Here is a 16232-nt window from a genome sequence, read left to right on the forward strand (position 1 = left end):
TTTTAACTACCAGTTTAAAATGTTTATAATTGACTTCATATGAACTGCTCCAGTTGAAGTGAGACCCCACATTGAATGTGGTTCATTGCATAGTCTAATTATGGCTTAAATGCACTTGAAGGTCACCTCCTGCAATGATTATTAACTGTGCTGCATGCATTACATTTTCTCAGAACTCATTTACTGTAAAACAATGAATGTTTTTATCTTGTTACTCTATAACTTCTAGACTGATATAGACCAGGAGACTAGATTAAAAGAATCTTTTATTGAACATTAGCAGATGATCAGGTGATCTAAGGCTGATTATAAACAGTAACTGATTGCAGTGTATCTTTTCTATTCCCACTGGACCACTATGGATGAATTATTCTATGTAAGGGTTAATGGCCGACGAAGTGTGCAATTACTACTTTTTAACGCACGCAGTGGAAGCCTTAACTGTCCTCCGCTTCGCGTCGGACGGTTGCTTCCACGAAGTGCGTTAAAAAGTAATAACGCACACTTCGAGGTCCATTAACCCGCTTATACCATGGTCACTTACAAAAGCAATACATATTAACCAGGTTTTAGTCCTTAATTCTTGTTTTTTTTTTTTTCCGATTTGGATCGCTTTTCTCACAAAAAGCGGACTATATGTTGCGCCGCATCACGTAACACATAGTCCGCGCCGCGCAGCACCACCGCTGCAGTCAAGATTCGGCGATATATATATGCTGATCGTCCCGATGGGTTGAGTAAAGCATCAGTTCAGAGATTAAGTTCACCTCTTCCTGCTTGTTTTTGTCCAAATGATGAAAAAAAGGTTGTTTCAAAGAAGCCGGCGCAGTGATACAAAACATTTAAGCTAGGTGACCGGAACTTCTTTTTTCACCGTGCGGTTATGAAATGAAAATTAAATGAAATATCTTTATTGTCATTGTACATGTACAACAAAATTACAGTGCAATTTTTTCTGGTTTTAATGCACACCCAGCAGCCAATCAGAATCGAGTATTAAACCGGACCATGGTATAATTTCTTTTAATGTATTTATTTATTTAAATAGATAGTAAAGTTGGTAATGTTTTCTTGGATACAGCAGTATTTTAATATGAGAGTAAAGGGATACAAATCAGCACTCATTACACTACATTTAGGGGGCTGTAGATTGCATTGTAGTGTGGGGGAGGTAGGGGTGGAGCTGTGGTTGCATCTGGGTGGCTGGTGGGCGGTTCCTGGGTCCTTTGGGCCCTGGCCTCGTCCATGGCCCGCGTCTCTGTGTCCAGCACCCGGTCGCCACAATGGCTGCCGCCTGGTATGGTGGAGCGCGCCTGTCCTGTGGCCGGGGGGCCCTGACAGAGGGGTTGCCCAGGCTCCCCGGTGCAAGAGGGGTCCCCGTAGGGGGGGGGCCTCCTCTGCACCTGGCTGGTCGGGCTGGGGAGGTTCTGGTCATATTACATGGTACATCCATGCAGCGTGCATGTATCTCCACCCCCATGTGCATGTGCTCACTGCCCCACTGCTCCCTGTCTGCTTTATCCCTCCACCCAACCCAAAATGTATTGATGGACAGATGTGTTCCGCTCATCTTCATGTCAGATTTTCACTCTTGGATGTAACCTTTCCCTTTCCAGCAGATCTAACATAAATGCTATGAAGCTTAAAATCATAACTTGTATCCCCTAAAGGCACGTACACACCGGGACGAATTTCGCGCGCGATTTTCACCGACGTTTAACGCCTCGTGACTAAACAAAGGGCACCAATGTGAGTGTGCACACCGACGCGAAAAAACGCCACCTGTCAAAGCGTCAAAAAAAAAAACGCCTCGGGTTCGTTTTTTTTTTTGACGCCTCGCGTCGAAATCTATTCGACCAATGAGAATGGCGCTTTTGCTCACGTGTCTGGAGCTTCTGAAGTTACAGTAAAACACAACTTGGGGGCGCTCAAACACAAAACTGCCTTGCTGAGCACACATACCAGCGAAGAAGATAGACGCCAAGTAGCGTCTACACTGCCACAAAGAAATAATGACGGACATTCTAAAACATCCCCGAACCAAGCAACAGTTGGAGCTACTGGTGCTTGAAATATTCATGTTTCCTTTGTATTATTCTGACAACCGTGTAAATACTTGCTCTCTTCTTCTGAGTGAAAAGCGACTTTAAGAAGCGTAAAGTTGCGCAGCGCCACCTTGTGCACAGGAGTATTTCTGTTTTACATTAAGCGCCATCTAATGTCAGGGAATGAAATTGCATGTTCGCTCGGCTCATCGTCAGCGAAAATCGCCTGGGTGTGAACACAAAAAACGTGGCGAAAAACGCTGGCGAATAACGCCTGACGAATATTCGTCCCGGTGTGTACGGGCCTTTACTCTCTCCCCCCTCTCTCTTTTTTTTCTACCCCCCCCCCCCTTTCACACTTTTTCCCTCTCTCTTCCCTCTTTAAAAAAAAAAGAAAAAAATATACAAAAAATTTAATAAATAAATGAAAATAATAAAAATGCAAAAAAACAAAGAAAGGTTTATACAAGTACAACACAAAAGGCCTTCACCTCTCATCTGTTTCAACGACAACAAAAAAGAGAAAAAAGGTTCATGCACATTCTTCTTTATGAGCATACTGCTTGTAACAGGTTGTAGCAAAACAACGCTATGGTAAGTGTGGGTGAAGTTAGTGAGACGCAGTGGTGTTGGAGCGACTTTTTTATTTCTTCAACCCCACACTGTGCAAGGGGCCTGTTGGTGCACAATGCGCGCTCCTTGCACAACCTGACTGTTAGAAATAAGGGAATGTAGCAATCAGAGTGGTGTTTTTTGGGCATCCCACAGGAGTCCTACGCGCACGTATCACCTGTGCACCCTGTGCGTGCAGCATTTGGAGTTAGTAATGAGCCAGAGTGTGGCATAAGGAGACCATGTATCAGCATCACCCATACGTCATAAGTGAGTGTAACTTTCATAACCCTTACAAATATTTCACCATACAGTAGGCACACCCATGACGATGGTATGTTAAATTTCATTACATCCCATAAAGTGCACATATCATGCTTTTCTCAAGCCTTTCAAAATAAAGTATTTCTACACAGTAGAGAAACGTTTTTAGTCAGCCACCAATTGTCCATGTTCTCCTACTGAAAAGGATGAGAGAGGTCTGTAATTTTCCTCATAGGTAAGCCTGAACTATGAGAGACAAAATGAGAAAAGAAATCCAGAAAATCACGTTGTCTGATTTTTAAAGAATTAATTTGTAAATGATGGTGGAAGATCAGTGTTTTGTCAATAGCAAAAGTTCAAGTTTTGACTGCTGTCATTGTTGGTATGACTGCATGATGATGATGGTATGATTGTTGGTTTGACTAAGATGGCCTGGCGCTCAGAGCGCAGGGTTTTATAAGATGCGTGAATGGATCAAAGTTCGACACTGGGGTTTATTTATTGTGAGCAATGAACTGTATAATACACTTAAAAGCTCAAAAAAGTTGTCTTTGCATGGGATAGGCACCTTTAGGTGACCGCACGAGTCTCAAGGAACTGAAAGACACGTCTGTGCTCCCTTGAAGATGTAGCTGCTTCTCCTAACGACCTTCTACTAACCCAGACACCCAAAAACCCGGAGCACCCCTATGATTCAACCCTGTGGGAAGGGTTTTAGCCACACAACAGGAAGACATCTTTTTCTATTAAGACACAGAATGGAATTTGTTTTTTCCTTCCACCAGGTAACATTCGGAACACAGAGAAACTGAGCTACGACAGTCAGCAGCACTATGAGATCCTGGTCACGGCCTGGGACTGTGGCCAGAAGAGAGCCTTGCATCCGGTCCCCGTGCACATTGACGTCAAGCCGGTCTGCAAACCTGGCTGGCAAGGTTAGTCTCCATCATATCGGTGTGTTTGTGTGCAGGGCTTTGAGACAGATCTGAGTCCGCCTTCAGAGTGGGATTTTTTAAGTTTACACAGTTGTTCTCATTATGTTCACAGGTGCGCGTTCTTTACTTTAGTTTATTGAGCGACATCAAAGTCTGTGCCGTGTCTGCCTGCTTTGTTTTTTTTCCTCCGTTTGTGCTTATAATCTCAAGTTTTATCATTTCTTGTTTGCCTTTTTTCCATTTCAGTTCCCAGCTAGTCTATTTATTGCTTTGCCTTTTCTCTTGCTCTCCTTGAGGAATTAGCCTGTCGAGTTGGGCTGGTGTGATAAACAACACTTAAGGGCCACTGTGACTCAACAAATACGACTTCTAGCACATCAGTCGAGAGTCGGACCAACTGTAACAAGGCACGGAGTAATAGAAAAGAGAAGCACCTGTGCACTGCAACTCTACAAGACAGGAAATTAGAATGACAACACATGCAAATGTGTTGACGGTGCTATCACTCATGTGATGGGAAACACATGTGGGTTGTCATTTCTCAGCCTCGTGCTTACCGTTTCTGTTCCACAGTGAACAGAGTCAGATAGTTTTGGGGAAAAGTTGAGGTGCATGGACTGTGCTGCGAATCGTCAGTAGCTGTGGTTCCAAAATATCTTTGATCGGAGCAAAGATCGGATTAGAATTGAACTGTGTACATGGGCCCAGAAAAACCTTATCCGAATATAAAAAACGTTTACATGCACCACACTTTCGGTCGGAACAAATCATTTGGGTATGCGCAGAAGTTTTGAAAATACCGGTAATGACCGTAGAAGAAATATTGAGTTTTGTCTCAAACTTACCTGCAGCTGGATGATCATCTAAATGTGATTTTATTATTGTTATGATTAGTATCAAGTGCTTGTTTGCTCATAATTCTTTTTAATCCGTGCTTTTTTTCTTGACGAAATGGATGCCAGAAGAAGGGTTATGATTATTTTGAAGGGGCCACAGTGGCTTAGGCAGTTGGGCAGGTCGTCCAATGATTGAGGGGTCGGTGGTTTGATCCGCGCTCCCCCCAGCGAAGTGTCGCCGTATCCTTGAGCAAGACACCTCACCCTCCCTGCCTCCAGAGTGGCTCCACTGGTGTATGAATGTTTATGAATTTCGTGGTGATGGTCAGAGGAACTGGCAGCCATGCCTCTGTCATCATTTTTGATTTGATTTGAAATGGTTTATTTTAAGCAATCAAATAATAATAATACAAAAAAAACAATACAATCATCGGTTATACATTCATACAATGACGAATCAAACCTAGGATAATTAGACATTAATAAATATTGCTTGAAAGGGAGTGGAAGCAAGTGAACTTATAGAATTACAACTCTGTTCTACTGTAACCATTTTATTACATGATTTATCAATATCCGGTTCATGACTTTATCAGACAGAATCAAGAATCCTGAAGTATCAATAAAGCACATGACAGATGAATTACTTAATTATTATGTAAAAAATAACTATTTTCGAAATTAACATGGAAAATGCAGATCAGTTATCCAAAATATATGCAGATTATGTTTCTTATAAAAGTCATTAATATGATTAAAAAATAATACTATAACAGTATAATACACATAACACTGTTTCAGAAAATTTTCATAGCAACATTTGATCAAGTATCAAAAGTTAAAAACGTGCAAAATCATGTTTCATTAGGAAAAAATCATGAATCAATTTATCAATTTTTGGAGCAAGTGAAGTAATATCATTAAGAGTCAATCAATGTTACCATTTTCAATAATTGATAAATCATTTGTTTTATTATTTTTTTGTATTTCTTATGTATTTTTTTATAATAAGGTAATGCTGTGAAGTAAAATAAAAAAGGGTCCATAATCTTTCGAATGACCGAGGTTGGTATCTCTTCTTCTGCTGATGAACAGCCGTTCTTGTGAGTACAAACAGAGTTTATAGTTTTCTTTGATGTTATGTCTGCAGACATTAGATTCAGGTCCATTTCCTTTTTTTTTTTCATTCCATACGGCAACCATGGGAGGGGGACCACTCACAAGTAGCTCCTACCCAAGTAGCATCGCAGGCTAAGCCCCACACCCCCTCACCCTAGAATGAGATTATATAAAGAAGGGGGTAAATCGTGGACAGCTGATAGAATGTCCCGCGGTGGTCAAATATCCCCCACCCCACCCCCCCAAGCAGGGCCCCCCGCCAACCCCCCCCAGCAGAGGCAAGGAAACCACCCCCCAAGCCAAGCCAGACCACCACTCAACGTCCCCCACCATACATCCCCACACCCGAGCCCAGGAGACCGCGCAGGGCCCCAGCCTGCCCCACCTAGGCACCGGACCCGACCCCCCGACTGACGGAGTCCCCACCGCCCCCCGCCGGGCACCGGAAGGCTCCGACCCCCACCCCGAACCACGGCAGAAAGGCAAGGAGCAGTGACGACCAGGCCCCCCACCCCCTAAGTCATGGAGTTGGCTATGAGAGACCATAGAGACTGAATTCTTTCAAAGTTACTTGAACTTTGAGCTGACATTTTTTCCAAGCTGATATGATCAAGCAGCAGATTTCTGTGTTGACTTATGTTTATATTTTTCTTGTTTTTCCAATTCATTAAAATAGTTTTTTTAGCAATACAAAGAGTTACGAAAATGATAGATACTAATCCTTCTTCTACATCGATGGCACTCATGTCACCAAGCACACAAAGTGATGGTGAAGCCGTGACTGGAACCTTAAGCCAGACCGATAAATCGGCACATACCTGCTGCCAGAGAGCCTGGACAGGCGTGCAGAACCACAGTGCATGCATGTAACCGTCAGGTAGATAGCTGTCACAGTGCTCGCAAATGTCTGAGAATGGAGCAGAGCAGGGAGACTGTGGCCTGCTAAGTGTATTTTCTACTAACAAATACAATCTCTTTAAACTGACTTTTTTGTCTGTTCCTGATTTACCAATGATATGAGTAAAGAAATACCACAGAGCAGGCATGCAAAAACACCAACACACTAGAACCAGACTTAGCTGTCGTTTGTCAGATTCATCTGCAGTTTAAACCCCCGTTGGCAGTAAATGAGTTTATTTAAGTGTCAAGCATTTACATGGATGTATGAAAAACATCAAAGCCCAGTGTGGATAAAACAAGTTCTCCCATGACCCTCGGTGAAAATGCCGCCTTTGAAGCTTGCTTGCAGTGTTGTTGTTTTTTGTGTGAGTTTGCAAATTTCAACTTTAGCCTTCCATCCCTGAATTATATTGAGGAGACACACAACTATGAACAGGCAAGGCTGCAGGCTCTCCTGTGCAAAGTTTAGTCCGCACACGGGGCTTCGTTTGGCAGCATGGAGGGAGGGAGGGATGGAGGGGGGAAGTAAATGCCACATCCACAGATCAGGGGACATTTAATAGGCCTAGTGGCTGTTGTATTAAAGCCACACGTCTGCGGGAATGTCAAACACACTTTCACGCACGCACAGTTTATTTTAACAGAGAAGATGTTCGACTGGGTAAAACTGTAATCTGTCGCTTCATATTAGCCATGGTTTCTGCCTTTGAACAGCTGCGCTTAGCTGTGTGTTTTTTGTGTAACCAATCACAGACTTTCACTTGTTTTTGGATGCTGATGAAGAGTGCAGCTGAAGGCACACAAGTACACACTGCCAGTGCTTTTGTATTCATAGAAACGTGGATTTTGAAGTGCTTTAACAACCACAGATGTTCTTGAAAAGTAGGTGGAAACCAGAAACTGCTGGGTAGAAGAGTAGGCTTGTGGTTGCCTTACAGACCCGATCATCTTTGATCACAAATATGATCTTTTTCAATCATCTGCTCCTGATTCACATGATTTTAATACAGAAATACTCAGAAATGCAATATTGAGCTTAATTTTCTTTATAAATGTCTTCCGTCATCAGAAAACATGCTAAAAAATGCACACAAAAACAATTTTCATTCTAGTGGATCTTTAAAACTGATTGTCAAAGAAGAAAAAGAAAATCCTGCTGTTGCTTAGCGTTAAACGTCTCCAAATTCCATTTCCTGTCCTGATGTTCCTCCTCTTCCTGCTTCCTTGTGTTCTATTTGGTACTAATTAGGTTACCATGCCAAGAATGTTACGATAATTATACTGTATCTCTCTTGGCCTGCACGGTTGAAAAGTGGTTAGTGATCTCACCTTACAGCGAGATTTATCTGTCTGTCTGTCCGTCCGTCTGTCTGTCTGTTCCCACAAAGCCCATAGGAAGCTATGTATGTCACAACAACACAAGAATACAGTGTCTTGTTCTCTTTCATCACAGTGCTTATCAATTCTGTTGAGTTTATTACAGCTTGTTAAGAACACATGCCCCGTGTCAAAGAGCTTTTTTTACGGCAGCTGTTAGCCTCGTTTCTTCATTATAAATTATTGTCCCCAATTCCAAATGTTTCTGCTTTGTTTTTGCTTTAAGAAAATACTCCCTAAGAACATATTTGACTCATCCCCTCTTTGACAATAAAGCTATGTCTGACAGTTGTGCTGAGTCAGATCATTTGAACTGTTCCTTTATCAAGCTGAGTAGAAAGAGAACAAAAACAGCAAGCAGAAATGTATCTTTTGCTTCATGAAAATAACCTTTGAAAAATGACCAAAAATTCTTTCCAGCTGGGAAGCTCCTGTTGCCGACTCACTATGCCACTAAACAGATTCCCACCTAGAGATTCTCAACCTGATTAAAGCTCAAATCTGCATATTCATATCAATCCATTGTGTGTTTACTGCTCTTCTTAGCATCGATGTGAGTCCTGTGTTTGAGTGCCTGAAGCAGGCTGAAATTAAAAGTGACCCCAGTGTTTTTTTCCTCAGTCGAAGCAATCAGCATAGACCTCAGACTGCAGGTCAGGCTTTCTCGCCTATCAGGATATAATTAGAGCCCAACTGCATGGTGTTTATGGGACATATTTTTGCAGGTTGTTTGCAGATTGTATACAGTAGGTTGCTTGAAATATGTTAAACCCTGATGGAGAAAGTCTTACTTTTGTATTTGAAATTTCACCAAAGCTTTCATTGGTTTTGCAGTTGCTATGGAAACAAGAGGTAAACAACAGGCACCGAAGAGGCCAACCAAATATTTTCTTCGGGAGATGAATAAGTGAATTTGGAAGCAAAAGTCTTAAAACATATAGGCAGAAACTTTGCATGTCTGGTGTTCTCTTTACAGAACATTTGATGTTAATATTCCTCCAGGTTTTGTTGATTCTTAGGACACAACTCTCAATAAAATCCAATCTGCTGTTCTGAGGTTGTAATGGATGTGTGAAACTATCCAAAGCTCTTTTTGGAACGCTTCTAAACCCATACATACTTTCATGTATGCATGAGGGAATAAGTGTCTGGAAGCCAACAATCTGGATCTCTGATAAAAACATAAAGAAAGTCATTTGAGAAAGAAGACGAGAAAAAGAAACGGTTCTGTTCTTCTTTCTCCCATTTCCTCCTCTTTGGCTTACTTTTTAATCTCAGACTGCGGCTGTTTGCAGGTCTCCTTTGCACTCTTCATTCCCGATCTGGCTTCAGCTTGTTTTCCTCTATATTGCAGACGTGATTTTGCTTTGTGTTGCATTTTCCTGCCCTTAGTTGGATTCTTAATCTGTGTTCTTTTCTTCTGCTTCAACCATCTGCCTCATTTTTTTGCCCAAAGTTATCCTTTGAATTTCTGTCTCCAGACACCCCTGCTGTTTGTGGCAAAACTCCAGACATGTTCAAGCTGTAAGAAGGGAAGTCACTGTGAGCTAAAGGGGCTGCATAGATATGGGGGGGGGGCATAAGGGATTGTCTTTGCTTTCCCCCCCTTGGATTTAAATAATTTCTGGGTGAGGATCTACATGGCAAATAAATTGATGCCTCATGGTCTCGCTTTGAATGTTTGCGAAAATTATTCTATTGTACAAAAAAAATTCTGTTGTGAAGAAAGTTGGCCATATAATGAGTAACGTCTCTAGTGTCCATGCTCCCTTGAATCTGGGATTTGTTCAGAATCCACAGCTCACTGACAGTTAGATTGATTGGTAATCTCTAAATTATGGGCGGGACTGTTGGTGCAGAGTAAGCCTGCCCCCACTTCCCATCACCCATCTGTTTACACGTTCTCCCACTAGCTTACAGCCCCTCACAACCCCCACCTAACAATAGCGGCAAAACAAAAACAATGATCAATATCAGAGCTATTCAGCCGTCCAGTTCTGATCCAGATTCCAGCTCAGACGAGAAAAACAAAGATGTGGATCTGTTTGTCTGCAAGAATGGAGGGAAGTAGGGAGCTTGCAGCCAACCAATTGTACCTTTTACGTCACTACAGGCTTTTACGAACTGCCTTTTTTTTGTCTGCTCCTGATTCACAATTATTTTACTAAAGAAATGCTCAGATATGCAATTTTATGATTAATTTTCTTTATAAATGTTTTCCATCGTCAGAAAGTGTCACCAGAACATGTTAGATAAAACAAAAGAATTTTCATTATGTTGGGTATTTAAGGTGTACCTACAGAACAGTGAGGCTGTACGTTATGGTTTTTTGAAAGAGGGGATTCTAAAGTACATCAATGTCAAACTTGGTGCTTGTATCACAAAATGCACGATTATTTTAACAACCGGTTCCACTGCAGGAAGCATTTCACATTCCCAGCTGGATGCTACATTACAAGATCCTTTTAGGTTCTTGTTTTCCTCCCAACAATCCAAAGAGCAAGCAAGAGGTGAAAGTTTATGAAATCCTGAAGATTTGCATCACCTCTGAAAAGAAGAGAGACATTTCCGAATTACATAATGTAAGTCATTCTCTGCCCTGCAACGGACTGCTGACATGTTCGGGGTGTACCTCATCTGTACCCAACAGCAGCTGGGTTGGCTCCAGCAGCCCCGTGACCCCAATGGGGTGATGGATGAAGTCATTCCCTGTCTCACTGCATTCTTTTCTCTTCTTTTAATTCTCATCTTCATTTCCATCAGATTTCCATCTGTCTATCTATCCTGCCCACTCTCACTGCTCGATCCATTTCTTGCTAAATTAGACGAAATTTTCTTAATTTTCCTCCTGCCCTCACATACAGTGGAATTCGTCTGACCTTCAGTGCTGAAGAACCATGAGGATCTGATTAAAAACTTTTCGCAAAAGAAGACGGAGCCGTATCAAAAATTAGCATGTAATATTTAAATGAAGGTCACTGTCTTCCCGGCACGATAAACCAAAAATAGAGGAAGCTACAAGCTAAGTAACAAGTAACATTAACCTAGCAATCAAAGAAAGTGTCAGTGTATGGGCACTGGCAGAGCAGAGCTTCAGGATGGTCCACTTAAGGTGGGCTTATCACTGTTGAACACTTCAACCACTAATTTTATAGACTTTGATGTGTAAAAGAACTCCAGCTTGTTAAAAGGTGAACCGCTCCTTCAAATCAAGTCTTTTGATGATAAGCTTCACCAAACTAATCAACATGTTAGGCCCGGAGCTTGTTGGGAGACATCATTAGGAAAAGGTCCTGTCCTCATTCCTTGTCCCACCAATTAGTAGCCAAGGACTCCTCAGAAGAGCTGCCCGGTACTGTGAACATGAAACAAACTGCAGGAAGATGGCAAAAAAGTGCATTGGAGAAACAGTTTTCTCTGTTCATTAGGAGACTGAAGTGGTGCGTTGGGCCTCTGCAGATACTCAGTTGAGCTCCATCCAGATTATTTATGAAGGGCCAGTCCAGTTATGACCTGATAATGGACTAAACAAAAACACCACACGGAACTTGATTAACTGAGCGTTTTAATTATTCCCAAACAATCTATATCATTGTCATTCAACTTAGTCCAGATCATTTTGATTGGGCCATTATGACCAAAATGTGTTTCAGTAGAAGTCTATATCTCATAGATCTGTGTTCCTACCTATACGTGTGGTCATATGCTTTGGTTCATGATCAAAAGAATAACATCTCAGATACGAGCTGCTAAAATGGGTTTCCTCCACAGGGGGGCTGACTTTGGGACAAACGAGAAAAAAACAAGGCACATCAACAGCTACATCTACACTTAAAGCTGCGTTTACACAGCCCTTGTTCAAGCGGAAGAAAGATCCAAATCTGCTTGTGGAGTTTTGTTGTTTAGTGAGAACACATTTGACTTGTGTTGTAAGATGTTCGATTGGCTCTTCTGCGTGTCCATGCATTGACATACTTCACAGCAAGGATAACGATTGGCTGCAGGCAAATCTTTGAAAATATACATACATTTAATTATTTCTATTAACCGTTCGATGGCAATCAACGTATTGGGCCCCCCTGGTTTAGAGCCTGTATTTTATCTGCTGTGAGCTTACAAATAGCAACACAACATCAAATATCTACATGTGAATCCACTTTGGTCTTTGACTATACCTGCTTGGCTTAAAAGGGTTTAATGTATAGTGCCACTTCGTTGTTACTATAGTGTTAAATTATCAATATCCAGCACTACTGAGACTGAATACATGAATAGAGACCCAATTTAGTCTGAAGAGAGCTTTCAAAGCATTTGGAAAGCTGTAGCTTTGCGTGGTCTCTTGTGAAGTTTTTATTATTTATCAATAATACAGTATTCCCCTGTCTTCGCGGCGGTTAGGGACCAAAGGCATCCGTGAATATGAAGAATACTGAGAACCCCCACGCCACCCAGCCCAGCGCCTGAAGAATTTCCGTCACCAATCCTTCCTCATCAAAACCCTTCTGAAACATTTCTGAGGATTTGTAAAACAATCAGTAAGAAACACTGGAACATTGATCTACAAAAACAGTTTTTTTTATTCAGATCAATAGACTGTAGCGTACTTTATAACACACATTAGGAGTGTCTCTCTGTGCCTTAAAACCAGGGGTCCGTGCATCCTCCTTCATCAATTTAGTGTCGGAGGTCCTGAGGTGCCATTTGAGCGTCGGGCACGGCTTTCCCCCCTCAGAAATTCCCGCAGCATCTCAATCGGACGCAAAAGTCTAATACAAGCGTCTTAAGTTATCTGAGCTAAAAAAAAAGATCCGTAATACGTAAACTAGTATGTTGAAATGCGAAAAGGCAGGGAACACTGAACACCATGGGCTATACGTGAGTTTAAGCGGTGTCTTTTTGCTTTTAAGCTCTGGGAAATCACTAAAGAGCCATACCAAGAAAAAGCTGCAGAGATAAGATTCTTGAGAAGACATGCTGCAGGGATTACAGGGTGGATCTCTGCTATCTTTGGACCCCCCTGGGATCCCCTTCCGCGAGGACAGAGGATATCCTGAACCTTTTTGCTGCCTTCCCGAGCAGAATGAATACAATAGGGAAAAAGGTTATAATTTAAGTTCTTTTTTTCTTGTATGTTCAAAGAAAATTCCCAAGATTCAAAAATTTAATGGTTGAATTTAAAATGGGTGGGGTGGGATTCCCCACTGTCTTTCTGAAGACTCAACCACCTGCTGAATGAAACTAATTCAATTGGGATAGAACTCTTTTCTTCAATAAAGACATTTAAAGGACCTATACCATACACACACACAAACCTTTTTGAGCTTTTAAGTGTGTAATAATGTTTATTCCTCACTATAAACCACCCCAAAGTGGTACTTTGATTTGTTCACATATTACTGAGTATTCCTCTAAACACCCGTGCTCTGAGCACCAGCCCCTCCCAACCAACAAAAACAAGCAGGTATTTAACAGCTGAAGTAGAAAGTGAACAACCCCTTCCAGGAAGAATCTGCACTGCCAGCCCCGCCCCCAGGCTAACAAACACTCTCGTTTACTCCATGGATCTAGCGGTGATCGCCTAAAACTCTTTCATTTTAAATGAATATACTATCGTATATCTTCCAATTGTGTCCCGTCTCCAATAGCCACTGGGTCTAACAGGTGTTTGATACTTTAGACGCCTGACTCATTTAGTGACCGGGATCCTTTAACCCCCCCACCCCAACCCCAGGTCGAGCACAGCCGTGCAGACGTTGTGTGGCTGTGGTTTTTGTGTAGTACGTACTGTCATGATCCCGGGCCACTCCACCTTGGCAGCTCATCTCAGCAGTGCTATCAGCTGATTTACTCCACCTGTGTGCCTGCCTTCATAAGGACCTGCAACACTTCAGTCAGTGTCAGCATACCTCGCACAAGTAAAGACTGCTGCTCCAACTGCTGGCCGTGTTCGTGTCGCCCCCAGAGGCTCCTTTTTTACTGTCCTAGCCTGGTCCAAAGCACACCTTTTTGTGCGTTAGCATGTTTGTTTTCTTGGGGTCCAAATCCAAAACCCTGACATGGTATTTGTTTTGTGTAGCGATGGCCAAGAAACGCTCATTCGATTTAGCGCTTAAACTTTTTGCAGTGGAATACGCCAAAGAAACATATCAGCCTTTATTTTGTCGGGACACGACTGGAAACACAAATCGACGTGATCGTTTTTACGGTTTCTAAGGACTGAGCGGAATTTTGCATTGAAAAGCTCATGGCCTCCGTGTGAGCTGGAGACATGTCCTGCTGCTCGTTCACATAGAGCTGCGGGGCCGATGGCAGTCTGATGGCTCCCACACGTAACAACGCACCCGCCCCTCATACACAAAACGTACAGTATTAAGTCCGATTGCTCTGCACAGACACGTTTTGCTCCTCCTTGAAGCCGCCCTGGCCAGAGGTGTCGGAGAAGATAAGAAGGGGAGCGCGCGGGGCGAGCGCAGAGGCGTCCGCGGAGCAACAGTGTTTGTTGTGTAAGGAAACTTCTGACACACGCGCCGCGCTGAGGCGCGCGTATTGCGCTGATGCGCGCTTTTCAGTCGCCGCTGCTTTATTTTACCGGTGTGTTTTTTTAACCAGTCCTGTTACTCCTATGACACTGCCGCGACACAAGTGGAAGGAGAGCTGTTCCCGTTCACCCCTCCATGCACTGCTGATACTAGCTCATTCTTAAACATGTACAACAGTGTGGCGAGCCCGGCGTTGGCCCCGCCTTTAGCCCCTAAGACTCCTGGGAAATGGGGAATCGCGGATGTAAATTTCTTCATCATAACTGAGGGATGTAATGTCGATTATATGGTTACTGTTTGTAATTTTATGTATGATACCTAGATTGTCAATAAGTAAAAAAAACTAACTAAATAAAAAAAACATAACTGAGGAACTTGTGAACAGAATAGAGGTCCATGCTGTTTGGCAGATGTGGGTATGGTCATATGCATGAACCTGAGGCAAGGCTGACTCCTCCCACAGTGTGCTAATGCATCACACTTACTCTGGGAGTCAGGACGTGACTTCTCAGGTTCACCATGTTGCCTACTACATGCGGCTTGTACTCTGACGTGGCTAATATATGTTTAAAAATAGTTAAATACGTGAAAATGGGTGGGTGCGGCTTGTAATAGGGTGCGCTTTGTAGTCCGGAATTTACGGTAATTAATTCTGGTTGTGTTTACTGATGGCAAAGTGATTTTGAGAGGTACATGGCATCATGTCAAAATGTTTGGTTGGGGGTTATTGTGAATATGTGCTATTGAGTAGCGGGTTAACGTGGCTAACGCTTCTAGCAGATAAGGTGTTACAAACAAGCTCTAGAATCATTGTGATCTCAGTTAATAACATGTGACTGACTGACTGAAGTATCTCTTTCTCTTTTGTCCCATTTAATGCACCTGTTTCAGTGTGCCTGTTAAGTGGACCATTCATTGACGGTGCACCTTATGTTCCGGTGTCCCCTATGGTACCTTAAGTTCCTTGGGTCTGGATTAGAGGATTCTTCTTTGGGGATCACTCCCACTCCTATCGAATTACATAAATGCCAAAAATTGAAAGGGCGTAAAGACAACTAAGCGGGCGTATTTAGAAACTGAGTGAGTGAACCTTAAAACTGTGATGGCGCAATTCTAACCAAGCGACCCCGTATTTTACAACTGAACGGCTGAAATCCTAACTGAGCAGTGATCCTGCTCGGTCAATTCTCTTTTGCGCCCTCACCTGGATTTACGCTCAGTGTTAAGGGGGCGTTTTTGTCACTTGGGGGCGGTATTCAGGGGTGTGTATGTCACTTAGGGGCAGGAACCTTTCTGGTTGTTCTGATTGGCTAGAATTTGCATGTCAAGCAGCGGGGCGGGACTTTCATTTTGGGTCTTTAATAGAAAAGGAACGGCGTCTGTAACGTGGATTAAAAGCATTAAAACGGTAACAAATGCAGTGAATTTCACATGAGAAAAACTTACAGCACAAATAAACCCGCTGCACTTTCTTACCTTAGTTTTGGGTTGTTGGTTAATGTTTTAATCCACGTTACATCCGCGTTTTTTTTTCTATGATTGCCTCTAACAGGGGGGGGGACAAACAAGTTTGACACAAAGAGCCGACATTTCTAACTGTGATAT

General features: G+C 42.6%; 1 protein-coding gene across 1 annotated transcript in view; it reads left to right on the forward strand.

Annotated features, from left to right (window-relative positions):
* The window catches only part of clstn2 (calsyntenin 2), a 404311-nt gene that overhangs the window by 251536 nt on the left and 136543 nt on the right, over positions 1–16232 (forward strand). Inside the window, exon 5 of the mRNA XM_011483059.3 lies at positions 3707–3856. Within this exon, the coding sequence (XP_011481361.1) occupies positions 3707–3856 (150 nt within the window). The remainder of the gene's footprint in view (positions 1–3706; positions 3857–16232) is intronic.

Source organism: Oryzias latipes, chromosome 13 (genome assembly GCF_002234675.1).
Source record: "Oryzias latipes chromosome 13, ASM223467v1".
NCBI classification, from domain to species: domain Eukaryota; kingdom Metazoa; phylum Chordata; class Actinopteri; order Beloniformes; family Adrianichthyidae; genus Oryzias; species Oryzias latipes.